This window comes from Nematolebias whitei, chromosome 21, assembly GCF_014905685.2.
Source record: "Nematolebias whitei isolate Nwh7 chromosome 21, NemWhi1, whole genome shotgun sequence".
Lineage (NCBI taxonomy): Eukaryota > Metazoa > Chordata > Actinopteri > Cyprinodontiformes > Rivulidae > Nematolebias > Nematolebias whitei.
In genome coordinates this window covers 17,202,203-17,220,314 of record NC_056518.1, presented here as the reverse complement: position 1 = coordinate 17,220,314, position 18,112 = coordinate 17,202,203, and the positions used below count along the sequence as shown (strand labels likewise).

The 18,112-nt window shown below is 42.1% G+C and overlaps 2 protein-coding genes across 2 annotated transcripts; one reads left to right on the top strand and one right to left on the bottom strand.

Annotated features, from left to right (window-relative positions):
- Positions 1 to 29: 29 nt before the first annotated feature.
- LOC119427287 (protein FAM181A) lies at positions 30 to 1,263 on the bottom strand. Its single transcript, XM_037694866.1, has 2 exons — positions 1,172 to 1,263; positions 30 to 1,044 (listed from the first exon to the last, which is right to left on the bottom strand). Exon 2 carries the CDS (start codon positions 999 to 1,001, stop codon positions 249 to 251), a length of 753 nt encoding a protein of 250 aa, XP_037550794.1. The 5' UTR covers positions 1,002 to 1,044; positions 1,172 to 1,263; the 3' UTR covers positions 30 to 248.
- A 5,094-nt stretch (positions 1,264 to 6,357) lies between these two features.
- prima1 (proline rich membrane anchor 1) lies at positions 6,358 to 17,729 on the top strand. Its single transcript, XM_037694721.1, is given in 5 exon segments — positions 6,358 to 6,534; positions 6,536 to 6,634; positions 7,250 to 7,391; positions 9,340 to 9,472; positions 17,105 to 17,729. Coding segments are annotated over 5 exon segments (651 nt in total). The 3' UTR covers positions 17,205 to 17,729.
- Positions 17,730 to 18,112: the final 383 nt, after the last annotated feature.

Here is an 18,112-nt window from a genome sequence, read left to right as displayed (position 1 = left end):
GTGACTTTTTGAACTTAAAATAGAACCGTCACTCTCTGTGCACAACAAGAAACTTTTAAAACGTGCCGGCAGTGTTTATAGGTGTCATAAAAGAGAAGCTGGTGAATTTTTTTTGGAGCCAGTGCAATTTAGGTTAAAAGAAAAGGAGATGCAGTATTCCAATAAGTGCTTAAGGAAGCATCTCTTTATGAAATTCCCAAATATTATTATTAAAACCAACAAATGTCCTATTTACACATGCATGCTGCTTAAATGAATCCAAACACACTGAGGATTGGTGACTGAGCAGAGGGCTTGGTGGGTATGGGTTTGACCACAACGTGTGTGTGAAGTCTCTGAACATAAGGATGCTCCTCGGTTCCTGCCGCCTTGCTCCACAGTCCCAGGGGCGGATGGGGGACGACAATGTGGCTGTGGAGGACGTGGTGTCCGTGGTACTGAAAGGGGCAGCAGCCGCAGACGCTCACCGTGTGGTGAGAGGTCACATCCAGTTTCAGCACCTCTTTATCTGCACAACTGCGCCGATTGGAGGGAGAGGCCTTTGCGTCATCATCCACGGTCGTTTTCCTCTTTTCTCCCCCATCGGATGCTCCCACGGGGCTTCTCTTCAAGCATGATTTGTCCCGTCTGGCTTTCATCAGCCTGGGTTCCTCCCAAAACGAGGCAGGCAGCTGGCGCTTCCTCATGGGCACCTGGTCCACGTTCTCCACGTCCTGCGCGTCGGAGCTGGCCTCCGCGCTCTGATGAGCTGCCCCCGCCGGCTTGAGACATCTGTAATCCACGGATCTGTGCGCGTGACACCTTGGCACTCTGGGATACTTCTGAGAGAAGCGCTTCAGCTGCTTCTGCAGGTATTTCCGGTGATCCACGGAGCGCCTGCACGGAGCGGACTTATCCAGGGCCGCCTTTATGTCACTGGAGGCCAGATTTACAAAATTGAGCAGAGTTTTGACTTCACTGTCTGCACCTGCCATGTTTGCCAAGTCTTTAGCCTGCTTCATCAGTCCATGATAAACAAAACGTAGCTTAATCCACCGGAAAGATCTGGGAAGAAATCAAAATTAGCCGTTTGCGTAATTACGCACAAAACTAATTCTGAAATCAAATTTTAAACAGCTTATATATATAACCCATTTACTCAATAACTTTATAATATTTTAATTTTACTCACCTTTGCTTGATAAATCCTCATATACAGTCCAACAAACTTCACTCCAGACTGCGGGAGTACTTCAACAAGTTGAATGAATATAAACTCCTTGTAGTTATGGTCCTTTCCTTGAACCAATCAGCGACCCCAGGCCCCTCACAATGCACCCCAATCAGTCTCCAAGCGCCCTGGTATCAAATTCTTCCCCAGTGCAAATTGTTGTCATGGAGATCTGGAGAAAGCCGCCAAAGAGGATGCGATAACTCCACGCTGAACCGACACTTCCTAAAACGCACCATCTCCATAAATTTCTTTATAAAAAAATGATTGCAAAACAAACTCAGATTAAATTTGTTCTTATTTTACTTGCACACTGGAGTAAAGTTGATGCCCTTCTCAAGAGTGATGTCAGCTGCAAGGTTTGGTGAGGGTTTGGGGGGGGGGGGGGGGGGGGATCTAAAGAGTGCATAACCATGGAAAGAGGCTTGAGCGCTCAAGAATCTTGTCTTTCTGTTTGCCTCCTCAATCGAGCGACACAAAAGCTGAATTACTCATTCAAACCTCGCGGGACAAAGGGGGGAAAGGAGCTGGATAGCACTCCTGCATTTGTAGTCAAACATTTAGAGACTTAAATCGAGTCGTCATGAAGGAGAAAGAGTCGGACAAAGCCCATAGAATTGCCATCAGCAAACATTTTCCTGTGTCATATTATGGGGTCTCCATGGCTCCCTCTGGCCCGCGGACAATAGCACAAGTTTGCACACTCGAATACTGTCACCCTGCCAACCGCAACAAGGGCCTAAAACAGGACAATCCCCAGAGAAAGCACGGGCTCCGCGGGGAAGGTTGCATTAGGGGAGGAAAATGGGACTTGTGAAATGCTAATTGAGCTTCATCCCTCTATTGAACTGGGAAAGCATCGTTCTGAAATCTCGCAGCAAGGCAATGGGATGTGAGAGAGCTCTCTGCTAAGTGAACACCCCATGCATGTCCTGCACCAGGAGAGGATTTGTCTTCTACAAACCTGCAACAAATATGAGACTGTAAGACCTTTATGGCTGTCCATCCCTCTTGTTATAGAATAGAGGCAATGGGACCCCATTGTCCCCATCTTCTTCCTTCCCTCACCTCTGTTCAGCTGAAAAGGCCAATTAACAAAAGGACTCCCCCTCCCCAGGCCTGTCACCCCACTCCTGAGCTTTTGAAGTGAAGAAGAATGAGTAAAAGAAAGAGGAAGCATATGTGGCATCCCTAAATGGCCACTGGTGGATCATGTTTAAACATTTGGGGGCTTGAGTTGATTTGTTGCAGAAATGTATGTATTTAGTTACGTTACAGAAGTTACAGAAGGCTTCATCAGTCAAGGAAGAACCATGGAAACATAAAACACAAAACTGATTCTTCCCCCAACAGCTTACTCCAAAGTGGAACAAACCAGTTCTGGTGGTGCTAAGATGGTGCTTTTGGCACACTCCCTCCAGTGCCAGCCCTTTTCCTCGTTGACAGTCATGTCAAACTGGGTCAAAACCAACAAAGTCCATGCTCAATAATCCAGGTATACAATCCAACAATTTTCAGTCAGGTCATCTGGACAATAAAACATTATTTTAATACCCAGAGAAGAGATTGGTTTCTGCGGTTTAGAGGCAAAAGAGAGAAATTAAGACTATTAAAAAGTTGTGAACCCTGATAAATGAGCAACAATTGTAAACATTAGGATTTACATTTTGTGCCAGATCCATAATATCTACAAATTGAAGTGATTTTCTTGGTTTTATTTATTTTAGTTTGGAGATAAAATCATTAAATAGTAGACTGATAGGTTCAAAAATTTTTAATTTGTGTTGGTGTTAGACAGTAATAATTTTCAGACTTTAGGACTGAAGGTTGAAGGAAATCACTCTGGAAAACCTCGGGATATAAATGTGCAAACACAGGTGACATATTTAAATGATAGAAAAACAAAAATACTAAAATCAGTTTCCACTTCTGTAATGCCTTATGACTTCAATGTCAGTGGACGTCTTTAACATGAAATGACCAGAGAATGAGAGTAATTTGTTTATATATTGCCAAATAATATTTAAAAATAGGGGGGGAGTACACTTAGTATGATTTTTTTTTTTTAAATGCTGAATTTAAAGCTGACCAGATCCCAAACAATAAATTATGGGACAAAGATGTTTGTGTTCAATGATGAAAAGTTTAATGTCCAATTTAAATAATAAACACAAATTAAACCTTTAACACTTTAACTTGTACTCTGATCATTTAACAACCTTCTGGGAGAAGCAAAGTGTATTTCTTATGTTTTTACCCTATAGGTTTTAGACAGTTTTGGCTTGACTGATATGTTAATTTAAATTTGTTTTATGTCTAAGACTAAGAAAAAAGTATTTTAGGTGAACGCCACGAATTCTGCTTATTTTAGAACAATATAAATATAGCTATTTCAGCACAAATCTGGTCAGGCATATCTACATTTAAAGAGGAATCTGTCCTGCTGTGATGGCGCAGTCCAAGTGGTGCAGTCTTAATTAAAACCATTTAAATACTTTGCTGTTCCACACACTGTGAGACACCTGCCTTTTCTGCAGCACATAAAGTAAAGAAGCCACGTAGCTCAGCAGGTGATGCTGCAGAATCAAGCAGGAAGCTTGTAGCAGGTACTGTAAAGTTACTCAAAATGGACAATTTTCCCTTTTAAATGCATCATTTTTGCTCTATAAATAAATATTTAACAGATAATGAATATGTTTCTGCTTAAACCTTTAGTTGAGTTCTTATCAGCATTAAAAATAATCATAATTAGTGCATCCAAACTAAACAAACAGTATCTTTTAGTGGTGTTTCAGTTTAGCAATGGTAAAATTTAAGAAATAACCCTTCAAATAATATAGTAAAAGTATTTCTCACAAATAAATTTGATCTGTCCACTAGATGGCACTGCACTTCCACTGTGCTGCATCCTAAACTCATCCAATAATGTTCACATACTGGTAGAATAAGAGAAAAACACAGATAGTAATAAAGATAAAAGCTGTAGAGCTCATTTCAGCAAAACATTAATATTCTGCAAATTAAAACAGGGTGTAAAATCCCTTATTTTTTTCTTTTAATACCGCTGAAAGATATGCAGATTAGGATTTTAGCAGATGACTGAAAGCTCCCTGTAATTCTATAAAGAGGTTTTCATATGGGAGTTTATTAAGGCTGTGATGTATGTGGTGGCAGACTGCTGCTGGGTGAAATGAGTCGAAGTAGCAGGAAGCAAACAGGAAGGATGTAGAGCTTTCCTCTTGTCAGATAATCAATACAGGGACAGACTGGGAGAGGATGGATGAGCTGAACCTGCTGGGCAGATATACGCCCAATGCAGTCTTGTATGTTTTTAAGAAAACACACTGATACAGTTTGGATTTTCCCTGCTAAAAGTCACCCACAGCTCTCTTTTGTGTGAGCTCATCCCATTACTGTGTGCGGAGTGCTTTTTGACAGGCAGGACATGTGATAAACGCTCAGCCACAACAAAAGGCTTCAGGGCTCGCTGCTGAATCCACTGATCCTAATCCAGAACTGTCAGCTCAGGAGTTGCTTGTGTGGTTTTATTCATTTTTTTTTTATTTTTTTTTGGGTGGGCTTTAACTTTTAAACCACTAGAACCTTGCCAAGGTTTGTAGTTTGGTCCACTTTTCTTATTACAAATGAATGGTTTCATCATTTTATACAGATGAAGTACCATTGCAGCAGGAAGGTTCTCCACAGAGGTTGTATTCCTCCTGTCAATCAGCCACTTTTATGTCACGTTGGCTCCCTGCTTCTTTATATGACTGTAGGCTAATTTCATAACCGTGCCCAATGAGGACCACCAACAACATTATGCAACCCTGCTCTTAAAATCTACTTATTGTTGCTTTGTGCTATGCCCTGCAGCCTCACCTCCTACCCCATTTTACTGCACATGTCAACAAATAATAAAAATAATGGTTAAACTGGCAGGTGGCATCCAGATGGTTTTTATGTCTGTGCAGTTATAACTGAACAGATTTTAATGAAACTTGCAAAAATTATTAGATGCTTAACTTTTGGGAGTCAGCCCAGATTAAGGCGGCTGCCACAGCTGATCACATAAAACACAACGCAGTCAAAATGGCATTACCTGAGCTAAAAATGTGTGTGGTAGTAGCTGAGAGTCACCCCAAGCTTGCACCTATAGGGCGAGATCTGCGTTCAGAACATGAGCCACTGAGATCAACTCTGTCTGTCTGTTAGCAAAATATCTCACGAACCACTGGACTGGTTTCAATGAAACTTTCAGAGTGAACTACAACTGATTATCATTGGACTCAATCCGATGGCTGTAGCTCCTTCAGTTTCATAGATAGTGAACTTAAAATGTAGCGCAAGATGATTTTACGTATGGCATGCGGGGCGGCGGGCGATATGCATTCTGTCAAAGGAATATCAATTAGAGGTGTTTCTCTTGACTTTAATCCTGTTTCGTGAAAAAAATAAATTCCTGACAGCCAAACAGGTAAAGAAAGGCAAACAGGAGTCTGTGCTGACAACTGATTCGTGGCCACATGACCAGCCTGCTGCTCTGGAGGAGGGAGTGTGTGTGTGTGTGTGTGTGTGGGGGGGGGGGGGGGGGGGGGGACTCTGAGAGGAGCGCCGGGTGATTTTGTTTGGAGCTGTCAGGATGCGCTGATGCGCGCGCGCCGGTGATTCTCCCCGTATACGAACCAGCCCTGCTGTGCTGTTTATGTTTTATTTATTTATTTATTTTTTAAAATATTTACATATATATATATTAATTCTTTATTTGGCACAGAGGGAGATGCATCACTTGCACGCACGGCTCTGCCCTTCGGACTCTGCCTTGATAAGTTCAGGGGACGTGTGATGCTTCACGAGGAATCCTGCCGCGCAACATCCTCCAGGATCTCTCCCTCGCTCTCTCTCTCTTTCTCTCTCCCCCTCTCTCTGTTTGTTTCCTCTTTTTTTGTAAATTTACACTCTCATTTCTGCCAACTTCGATGGCTTGAGTGGCTCGAGAAGAGATGTAAGGTACGGGCCATCCACCGCCCTCACATTACGCTCGCTCGCTGTCCGGGAGCCAGTCACAAATAACCAAAAGAATAATAATTAAAAAAAGTACTTTGGAGATGTGAAGCATCGAGATTTGCGCCTCCTTCCGCCGGCTCCATATGCTACCAACAACGGGCTCTGAAGAGGAAAATGCTTGGGGCATAAACTATTTGTGGAGCCAGATCTCGCCGCGCAGCTGGAGGAAAGGGTGGATGGTTGTCTCCCAAACAGCCCCAGCCTGTGTCTGCTGCACCCTCTGGTTGGACACGCTCACTTCTACCTTCAAGAACAGCGCAAAAAGGAATGCTGGTCCAAGATCTGATGCCATTCACTTTAAGTTTCTGGCCTGTTTTCTTCTGCCATTGCCTCCTCTCACTCTTTTTACTCTCATGCCAGGTAAGCTCGTCCCCTTTTTACGCACGAAACTGCAGAACTCATCGTGCAGTTAATATACTCAACTCTGCTCTTTACTGAAATGCATGTGAGGGGTGCAGCTCAGGTGCACACAGAAAACACTCAGCTCTTGCAGTGGGAACATGAAGTATCTAATTGTGTGTTTTTATGATAACATTCCCACCAGGATCCCTCCAGCAGGCATATGTTAGTCATGAGCATTCTAACCTTTGCCCCCAGCTGCTGCCCACAGAGAGTGGTGAGCTGCTGTTCACACGCACACAGTGTTGCCAGGGTTCATGTGTAATGTGATCTGCTTGAGTTTCCAAGTCCGCCCACGCACACACTCCTAGGGGCAGCCTGCTGCCCACTCTGCTGGTGGGTGGTTTCTTACAGGGAGCTGCAGCTGTCGACGTGGTACTATTCTGCATGTACTACACAGCAGCAGCAGCAGTGACAACAGCACTGGAGCTGGGATGTGAAAAGAATGCTGAGAGGGTATCCAGGGCTGCTGCTGTAGCTGAGAGGCTGCTGGGTGTTCAGTGTTTTTGTGCTGCACAGTGTTGTGCTGATGCTGCTTCTGAGTAATGCGGTCTCTCTGTTCCCACTCGCCATAAGGGAGAGCTCCAGAGGTCGTGCTCGCGGACTGTGGCGGAGAAAGTTAGTGAACAGTGCCAGTTGGCATGCCACTGTCGGAGATACCCTCCTCTGCCTCCGCCGCCGCCTCCACCGCCACCCCCACGGCTACTGGGCACCACAGGTAGGACCTCCAGCCCATGTGTGACAACCAATACCTCCAGTATCTTCTGACCGCAGAGGAACTGTTTTCACATGAAGCATTTTTCAGCCTTTGCACCATGAGTGCTCCTCCATGGGCACATAGCCAGCAGGATGCCAGCAGATGAACAGAACTAATTCATGTTGGGTCTGACCTCGGGGAGCCCCCCCCCACCCCCAGCTGCTTGTGAAATCCATGCCTGCGAGACCCCCTCCTCCTGATTAGAACACATGCGTTAATTAAATTAGCTTATTATGATCGAGATAAGGCACCAGTGAAGCAGCCCAGTAGTCCCAGCTTTTTTTTTAAGTTTGTGCCTGTGCTGCATAACTGTCCTGATCCATCGCCTGTTGAGGCAGCCCCTCATCCGTCTCACAAACCCACCGACAGATTGGCAAACATTTCTCAGGCCTGCTTGCTGAAAGTTGATGTGATTTGTATATGTTGTCACAAGCACCTAAATGAGTCCCTCACTGAAATATTGGACAGGGGTTGCTGATGATGCAGCCATCCTGAGCTATCACTGGGACTTTTTTTGCGAATCACTCACCCCAAGACTTTCACATTATGAGAAGGGAAGAGTGCTTCATCAATGAGGGAAGTTCTAATCTATCACTTTTAAGATTTCTTTATGCTTTGGTCAGTAAGGACGGAGCTTTGTCTACTACCCCTTGATTCATCTTTTGAGTTAGAATCAGGAGTTATGAACCCTGTGGTGACTGTTGTCAAGGTAGCTGCATGAGCGCTGCCATGGCCATCTGACTGCAATCAGAAGTGAGGGCCTGAATACCTACTTGTGACTAATTTACCTCTCTGTGTTTGCAGCCTTCATAGCAGCGGCGTGTTCTGATAAACAGGATAAGTTGGCCAATTTATGCTCTATTTTAACTTCACTCAGAACTGTTTGCAAAGGGTGGAGACACCATGAATAATTTATTGAAAGAGCTTTTTTTTTTGGGTGGAGGATGGGGGGGGGGTTGTACACATTTCTCCATTACCGCAGAGACGCTTAGTTATCTTGATTTTCCTCTTGTAGCCTGATTTGAGCAGAACTTCAGCTTCAAACTATCGTGTTTAAAAATGCAAGGCTAATGTGGAAAAACTAGGACAATGACTGAGTCGAAGAAGTGTCTGTTAAGTAGGCGTCCGTGTGCTTTAAAGAACCGTATACGTGAGGTTAATTCGAACGAGTGCGCCCTATCTGGAGATCCTTAACACCAGCTGAATTAAATTCTTCAGCCTCTGACAAAACGGAGGATTAAAATGGAAGTTTGACTGAGAAGAGCCTTAATATTCGGTGACTTATGACGTGAGGTGCTGGAACAGGGAAAGCCTTTTTTTTTTTTTTGACGCCATGAACGTGTGCTGTGCTGGAAAATTAGAAGTCACTTATGAGTATACGGCGTACACCACGAAATAACACTTCACGCTAAGTCACGAGTTTGTCATGTACAGTATAGAGTTTTTTTGAGACTCTGCATAAATCTGCATTTGGAAGAGCAGCAAACGCTGCAGAAAGAGAGGGGAGAAGTTCTGCATTACAGACACGGACTTGCTGATGCACATAATGTTATACAACGAGCGGGTGAGTGGCCTTACCCCACAGATCTAATGTGGAAAGAGCAGGGGTCGGGCAGGGGCAGGGAGGGGGGGTTCTTGCAGCAGTAATTGGTGTGGGCAAGAGTGCTGGTGTAAGGAAGGCTAATGGGTCCTTAAATGATTCATGGTGTCAGACTGGATATCTTTGAACGTTGAACCGAAGACCCACAGAACAATTGAGGACGCTTCCTGACTCAGAAAAAAGAACATGCTCTGTGTTTTTATGTGTGAAACTGAGGCCAATCTGCATCGTGACTCAAATAAACCTCTTATAGTGATGGACTTCATTGTGTTTATACGCTTTTGTTGTTGCACTTCACCTTTTCCTCAGCGACAGAGCCCATGGTGCCATTGTTGAGGCCCTGGTGGATGGAGATGGACATTATAGTCCTTGGGACGGTTGGCTGTGCATCTGTTGTCTTCCTCCTATCAGCCATCATCATCTGCTACAAGGCTATCAAAAGGTTAGACGCAATTCTTTTTCTCTTTTTACGCATTTTGTTCTCACAAATTGACAGCCACGTCGTGGTTTTGGCTTTTGAAAGCAGTTTAGTGACAAACGCAAGGTTGTTACATGCTGCTCAGACAGGTGAGCTGTATTCCCCTTGAAGTAGAATTTTACATTTTAAAAAGAACCTAACAGGATGCGAGTCAAGAGATGAAGGAGATTTGCTGCAGAGGCATTTCCTGCCAAGCAGTGGAGTATTTGTCAGGGATGGAGCAACTTTGCATGAGCAGCATGTCTTTCCTCGATGCTGCACACTTCTTCACGCGCCACTGCATGATGGAAGTATCTTTCAGATGTAAGTTTCAAAGTCAATCAACCCGGAAACGTCTAACTAGCTCCTGGCGTCCCACACTAGAACCCCTGCTCCACTTTGCTGAAGCCTAATCTCAAATGGTCCCATGTCGATGTCAAGCTCATTTATTGGTTTTACAGACATTTCCCATTTCACTCTTTGTTGTCTTGGACTTTCAAAGCAGAATTCAAAGTGGAATATGTTGAGACAAGGATATGTCGCTTCATATAAAATTTTGCATCCGTTTGAAGGATTTTGCAACTTATTTCCACAACCCTGTGGATGTTTTGCAACAAAATGTTTGATTGTCCAGCAATCTGCAAAGGAAAGTTCTGATAAGTGCCTCTGCTGTGTTGCATTACTTTGGAAAGCTTCAAATCTTTAACTTTTTCGTACTAATCTATTTCACGCTGATGATGATGTCACCGAGGACACAAGTGCAGGCCAGGTTCAGACACAGGGGGGGGGGGGGGGTGTGGGGGGGGGGGGAATAAAAATATTAAAAATGGTTTCAAGCAACTCATTTATATGGAATCCTTCTTGAAGATGTTCATCCAATGTTTGCTGTCTGGGAGTTTCATTAAAATCATTTTATGAGATATTTTGCCACCAGACAGACAGATGTGATAGCCAACCTTTCATGGCAGCAAATATTTGACAAAGAGCAATTAAAATCTTTAAGTTCTAGGTTTATACATAAAATAATTTCATAGTGCAGGTATGATGAGTAAAAATGGATGTGCTGGTGTGCGCGGAGAGCAGAATGTAAGATCATTAAAAAGAACAACAGGAAACAGAATATGCCAGGAAATCAAGATCATGAAACAAAAGTGCACACGGGCTAAACAATACATTGATATTATTTTCACTAATGGGTTTAACCTTTTTTTTAATCATCTTTCAGAAACATAAATATCAAGCAATGTCAAGAACAAACAGTAGCAGCTCTCTTCACATTCAGCCAATTTACAAGAGAAAATATGAGATTAAAGTCTGCAGCACACAAAAAAACTAACTTTCTGAGTCACATTTAGACTTTATGGTCTCACACATGCTTTCTGGCATTTCAGCTGAATGAACATAAACTAATAATCAGTATTTATTTGTATTACGCCAAGTGTTCAGGGGACACACACATCTTTACATTTATGCATGCATCATTTAAGCAGTTTTACAACTTCTATAAATTATAGATTAAACACTGACTCGCTTCATACGAGAACAGCCTCGTGTGCAAAGATTTGGAGCTATTCTTTATTTTATTTATGCAACTATAAAAAGATTTAGATTCATACCGTGGTATATTTATGGAACTATATTAAGTCTGCTCGCCAGATATCGCTTCCCTCAGCAGAAATCTCTTCCTTCATTTAATATTTTCTATTTATTATTATTTAATTTATTATTTTTTACAACAAATAGGCAATGTCAAGCAGCAGAAGTAATGGGTGGTTGGCTCAGGAATTCATTATGACAATCCTCCATTCCCCTGTGTAGCCAAGGGGCACCTTTTTTAATGCAGTGGTGGTAAGAAAGTGTTGGTGCAATTCAAGCTGTAGCCCCAAACCCAAGTTATTATTTATGAATTAACTTGCACAGTCATTCAGTCGCGGGCTACATCTTTTATACATGCAAGCAGGTTGTGTCCTTAAGCTTGCTGAGCTCGAGACTGCAGACTTCATGCCACGCCAGACTGCCCTGAACGAGGAAGAGATATCACACAGGTCCAGACTGGGTCCTTGGATATTTATTAGTGGCCAGCCATAATGGGTGCTGGCAAGATAAAAATGTGACTCCTTTAACTCTTAGCCATGAATGCTCTAATCATCGATCACTCCTGGGAGGAACAGATAGGAACCAGTGCCGCAAAAAGAACAGATACAAGGTGTGCACAGGCAGTAATTGAGCGTCTTAGTCAATAGCAATGTGAGTAAGGGTTTGTCACTGTAGAAAAACAGTGGTTATATATAGCCCCTCCAGCCACTCAGTGATCTGGGCTTTCCCAATGAAAATCATCTGGCTGAGGGCCAAAGGCTGAGCTCCACAGCCTGAAGACGAGCCAGGCTCTGCGGGTCCCAGCCCTCCTAGCCTTTAGTTATTTTCTACAATCTTGAGCTGCCAGTCATCTGTCAGAAGCAAAGACTAAGAAGAAAAAAACACACAAACACACACACACTTACACTTCTATACAATATTTTTCCAAAGTCCACTCCGCAGGGAGCCTGGTGTGTGCAAGCAGAGAGAGGAGGATTCAGACACACGCTGTGTTCTTTAGTGATGCTGCGCCATCCAAAGCAAAAAGACATGATGCTGCAGTCCAGGCAGTCGGCCATCCAGGGAGCCAAAACAAATAAAGCCCAAACCAACTGACTAACAAATGCTTTTTTTAATCACTTACTGCTCTAGGAGACTTGTCCAAAAGGCAGATTATGGCTGTTTTGGTCCAAGAGTGACACATAAAATCACACTCAACCAAAGATACAATGAAAACATATTTTATTAATAATAATTTTGTTAGGTTTAATTTTGAATATGCTAATCCAGCATATTGAAATTTATTGACAGATTTTTACAGCCTGCATTTAAACTCATTTTCCTTCAACCATAGGTTGTTACTCTAATTTCCAGATGGCCGGTGTAATTGTAAACAGCTCGACACGTGTCCCAATTTCACCGCGATCCACTCCCTATACTTCAAACGGGGGGGGAAAGACTGCGCCGTGATTGCGCAGCTTTGATATGAAATATTCATCCAACCTGTGAAGTGTTGTGTTGCCACCTGCCATGTGTCAACAGCGTGTCATTTATTATTGAAGGCCTGGGTAGAGGTCGGCTTGGGGCCCCGGCGCTCTGCCCTGAGCGGTGGCCCGAAACGACACGGTCAGTCTGAGTGGAGATTACATCCCGAGGATAAACAAGAGGCTGAAAGACAACTTGATGCATGAAATATTGCATAAATATCTTTTTTAAAGTCTTCTGCTCTTACTTTAAACCAAAAATAGTTATTATAATAATAAGCAAGAAAGAACTGTAGCAAACATTAGTATATTGCATAAAGGGCCTGTAGAAGTGGAGGATGCTTCTTTTTGAATTTGTTCAACCTTTTTGTCAAATAATCACAGAATAAAATTTGCTCATATTGTACGTTTGCTGATTTACAAAGACAATAAACATGGGGGAGGAATACAGTGTCAGCAAAACCAATCTAACTGATAAGATGAGAGGAAACGATAAAACAAAGGTCAGAAATGAAGTGAGATTAACATCATCTGAAAGAAAATAATCATGAAAAATCTTACTCTATCCTTCTGATGGATGCTGTATTACTGAACGTTTTATAGATTTTTTCCTTTTAGCAAACACAACTCAGTTATTTTTTACAAATGCTGATCTAAAAATTGGTGTGGTAGTAGCTGAGAGTCCTTCCCAACACATGCATCAAGGACGTCTTTTATTGAGACGTTGAAATGCAAGATATCAGGCGATATGCAATCCTTCAAAAATTCAAACCAACACAATTATGATTTTGTTTGTAAAACCAAAAAACAAGGTCTTTTTACTTAAAACTTTACCAGTTGTTGTCAAATTCAAATATGTAGATTAGTTTTAAAAACATGTACAGAACAATTGGTAAAAACCCTACTGAACAGATGCAGACGTTCTGTATTAAAGTCCTCTTTTGTTAATTAAAAAACGTTAATCCAGACTTCAGCAAACTACAGGGAATCATTTTATGGCCCAGCAGTAACAAATCTTAGCATTGCGTCATGCGTGAGCTCATTTCGCCCTAAGCATTCACCTTTCTGCTCGGTTTTATCGATGCCCGAGAAGGTCAAAGAAATTGTGCTGGTCTGGACTGAGAGTGAGCATTTGTCAACGTTGCACTGGGCAGTCTGGGCTTTCAGGATCACTGAGGAGGCACTGAGTTCATACATGTACATCCTAAAAAGTTGCAACATCACAACCCAGCTAACTGATTCCTCTGTAAGTTGGAGAATTCCCGAGCTGGCTGTAACAACAAGATCGGGTCTATCCCAAATCCCTCAGCAGCTGCATGAGTCCAGCTCCACCACCACAGCTGGATGTGTTTCCACTCTGAGGCTGGACATTTTCTTTTCTAGGGCTTCCCCCGCATCCCACGGGGACGCAGCAGGCGTCTTCTGTCCCACATGGCCAGCATGCGTCCCTGGTGTGTTCACAGATACGACCCCTGCCAGCTGACACAAGTCTTAGTCATGAACACACTTTTTATTTTCAGCTCTTTTGTTTTTCCTGGAGCTCTTTATCAAATTTATACCAGACACTTAAGTCTTTATCATCCACGTAAGGGAAGATAATTTATTTAGACCAACAGGTTTTTATGATTATTCTAATTACACAAGGCCTTTAAAATATTAGAACAAATATAATCAGTGTGAGATTAGAGCTCATATCCTAAACAAACATGCAATTATGATTAGCGAGGAAATTAAAAGCAGTCACTGATCACAACCAGGCTAAGTTTATTGGTTGGTTTTACAGTTTGTAAGTTGTTTGTTTTGTTGTTTTTGCTGTTTTGTGATTTTGGCAGTTCATTACTTATACGATATCGGTTGATTTGATGTTTTTATGCTTGCTTGCATCTGTTAGTGTACAGCGCTTTGGCCAACATTGTTGTCTTTAAAGTGCTTTATAAATAAAGTTGTATTATATTGTATTGTATGAATAATATAGTCTGTGTCAATTAGCTTCCCTTTTTATTTTAGTAAAGCTAGTAGGTGTTATTTTAGTATTGTTAATTTTTCCACTTTGGAAGAAAGGGGGTTTAAAGGGTCGCTAAAGCTTTATGTTTCTGACTTTGTTGTCATGATTTGTTCTCTTTTAGCTTTTAAGGTTGTCATAATAAACTATGGTACAACTTCTTAATAAGAGCCCTGTTAAAATTGATTTGTTAATCTTTTATTAATGTAATTTATTAATAGTAGAATACCTTGTATATACTTGTTACTTATTTGGAACCTGGGGAGGCTTTATCATGAAGTAACTTCTTACCTTATGCTTACATGATATGTATGGACCATACCTGGTACATTACTGGGTGTTATCAGATATGTACTAGACTGTATTATGTATTGTGACTGGCAAATGTTTGGCTTTTAAAATAGACAATAAATTATAAAAAATGAAAAAATGAAGTTCAGCCCTAGATTTTGTCAACACATGAGCCAGTTCCAGTGTTTGAACAGAATTTTATAAAACGTGAATCCAGTCTCCAAGCTACAAACTACAGGGAATCATTTTATGGCCCAGCAGTAACAAATCTTGGCATTGCGTCATGCGTGAGCTCATTTCGCCCTAAGCATTCACTTTTCTGCTCAGTTTTCTCGATGCTCGAGAAGGTCAAAGTAATTGTGCTGGACTGGACTGAGAGTGACTATTTGTCAAAGTCGCACTGGGCAGCCTGGGCTTTCAGATGAGGAGAGAGAGCACTGAGGAGACACTGAGATAAGATGCTGCTCAAGGGTCCTCTGAGCGACTGAGGGCAATTTACAGTGTTGAGGGGGACAATGACTGCGTGAACCGTCTTTGAGTTACATAAGCCTGTGGAGGGGACAGCAGCTGAGGGGGTCAGTGCAAAAGCTACAGTACACTGGGCAAATATAATATAACCACAAAGGCAATAAAGAGTGCATGAAAAGGGGTTGCACTGAACAATCCTGCTCTTTACAGACCAGTTGCAGTAATGGGAATCATGGATTGCAGCTGCGTTTTGCAGCAGAACTTACTCACAGGATGGATTCTTGTAGCCCATCCATCATCGAGATGGAGTCAAATATGAGGGTTGTATATTAATGTTGTTTTCAAATTGTTTTGACAACCACATGTCTCATTACTTAGGAGGAAGATTGCCTCTACCAATCTAAATAGGTAATTTCCGTATGCCCCCATGTTAAGATGTATTTTTCACTCTTGTCTTGCTGCGAAATTGACCTTTAAATATAGAACTTATTAGGAAGGATAGCTGAGACCAGCATATCCAGACCAGAGCAGCAGGAGAAATCAAATCATACCAAAGATGGACAGATGTGAAACTCTGTGTAATGACATGCTGCTGAGAGTGGAAGCCTGTAACAACACACTGTGTCCAACCAGCGCTGCCACTGGGCAGAGGCATGCACGTGAAGCAGGTCATCATAGTCCAAAAGAGGGAGGAATGTAGATGCCACAAACTTTCTCCTGGAGGCAGAGGAAAAACATGATTTATTTCTAAATTAAAAGCCTAGCTTAAGTTTCTTTATTAGGTTTTCATATTGAGGTTTAAACGTTAAACTCTCGTCAATTAGTATACCTAAATAATTACACCTTGTTGCTATTTCAATTTGAGTGCCATGCAGAGCTTAATATTAGGGAAAGCATCTAATGTCTTCCTGGCAAAAAAAAAAAGCATAATTTTAGTTGTTGCGGCATTCAGGACAAGTTTGAGTTCAAGCAGGTGCAACAGTATGAAATGCGCAGAAAGTCGAAGACGGAGCATGAGTGGGACTGAAGCAGTAAATTACAACATCGTCAACATAAAAGTGACATTTTGCATTTGAAATTTTTTTACCCAAATTGTTAACATAATTTGTAAATCAGAGTGGACCCAGGTAGAAACCCTGGGGGACCCCTAATAGAACATACAGTTTACTGGAATTTTTTTAATGTTTTTGCCATTGCATTGGGCGGCTGTGGCTGAGTGGTTAGAGCAGTCGTCCTTCAATGCAAGAGTTGGGGGTTCGATTCTACCAGCAGCCACATGCCGAAGTGTCCCTGGGCAAGACACTGAACCCCTCACTGCCTCCAATGTGTGTCCCATAGGTGAATGAATGTGATGAAGCACTGATTAGTTTCTAGATTCAGATTAGCTTTGTATAGATACAGTAGAGTGCTGTATGAATGGGTAGATGAGGGCACAGATTGTGTTGTAAAGTGCTTTGAGTATCTTGATAAGATAGAGAAGCACTATGCAGTCCATTGTCCTCTTAGAGATGTAATATTCAAACCAATTAACCGCCTGCTGGGACAACCCAACACTGAGCAGCTGTTGCTTCAGAATATGATGATCAGCTGTACTGAATGTTTTTAAAAGATTAATAAAGAGAGCAGGTCATGTTCTCTTACTGCCCAATGATTCGTTAAATCATTGACGACATTTAAGGATTTTGCGATACTGTGTAATTTCCTGAAGCCAGATTGGAAAGAAGAGAAAATGTCAGGTAAATAAGTAAATGTTCTTAAAGAATTTGTCCTGACATTTGTGAAAATGTTTATTCCCAGGAAACCGCTGCGGAAAGAGGAGAACGGGACGAGTCGTGGGGAGTATGCCATGAGCATCCGTCACAAGAAAACCATGGGCACAAACAACACTGTGGTGTAGAGCAATCTATCCTGGTCTGCACAGGAAAAGACTCACGACTCCAACTCGCCCTTAATCCAACTGTCTCTTCTGACTAGAATGCAACTTGTGTTCACCTGAGGTGTTTTTATTTTGTTTTTATTTTGTTTTTTAACTGCTCTCGCTGCTTTGCGAGGACTGGAGGCACCATTCAGCTTCAAGGAGAGAAATCAAAGCAGAAAGGACTGAAAGATCCACAACTCCCCATGGTGTGAGAAGTGGCACAGCAGACTGAACATTATGCTTTTAGTAAAAGCAAGTGTTGCTGACAGGCTGGTTGGCTGCAGGCTGGAGAGGGACTGTCTGCCAGTCTGCAGCAGATCCAGACTTCACGCACTGTTGACATCTGCAGTGGAACAGCGCCGCAGCCCCCCGCAGTCTCGCAGGCATCCAGACAGGACGGCCCGTCGCCACACACCACTAATAAAATGCATGCAGTTTTTATAGAGAATGCATCGTTTTTTTTACAATCCATTCTCCACATTGTCCATCTTCCCCCCGCAAATCTGAGGCAGATGCTTTGCAAGAAGCATAATGCGACTGTTGGTCCTGGCTCTGAGATCTGGATTAATCTGACTATGCAATTTAAAGGAATCAATATTTTACCAACCAAACAGAGAGGAAGGATAAAACGCAGAGATACCAACATTCTGATTATTTTATCATGCCAAAAAGAGACTTGGGCTCCTTGTATTTAGATCATGTGTGTATTTATTTGATCTATTTATTTATCTTCAAATTTATTTTTATACTTAAAAAAAATAACTATTGTGTAAGTGATGCACATCTTTACAAATCTCGAACACCTTGATTAATCTGTCTAATTTCTTTTTTGTTGTTGTTGTTTTCTGAATGAATTGTATGTAAAAAAAAAAACAGTTTTCAATTAT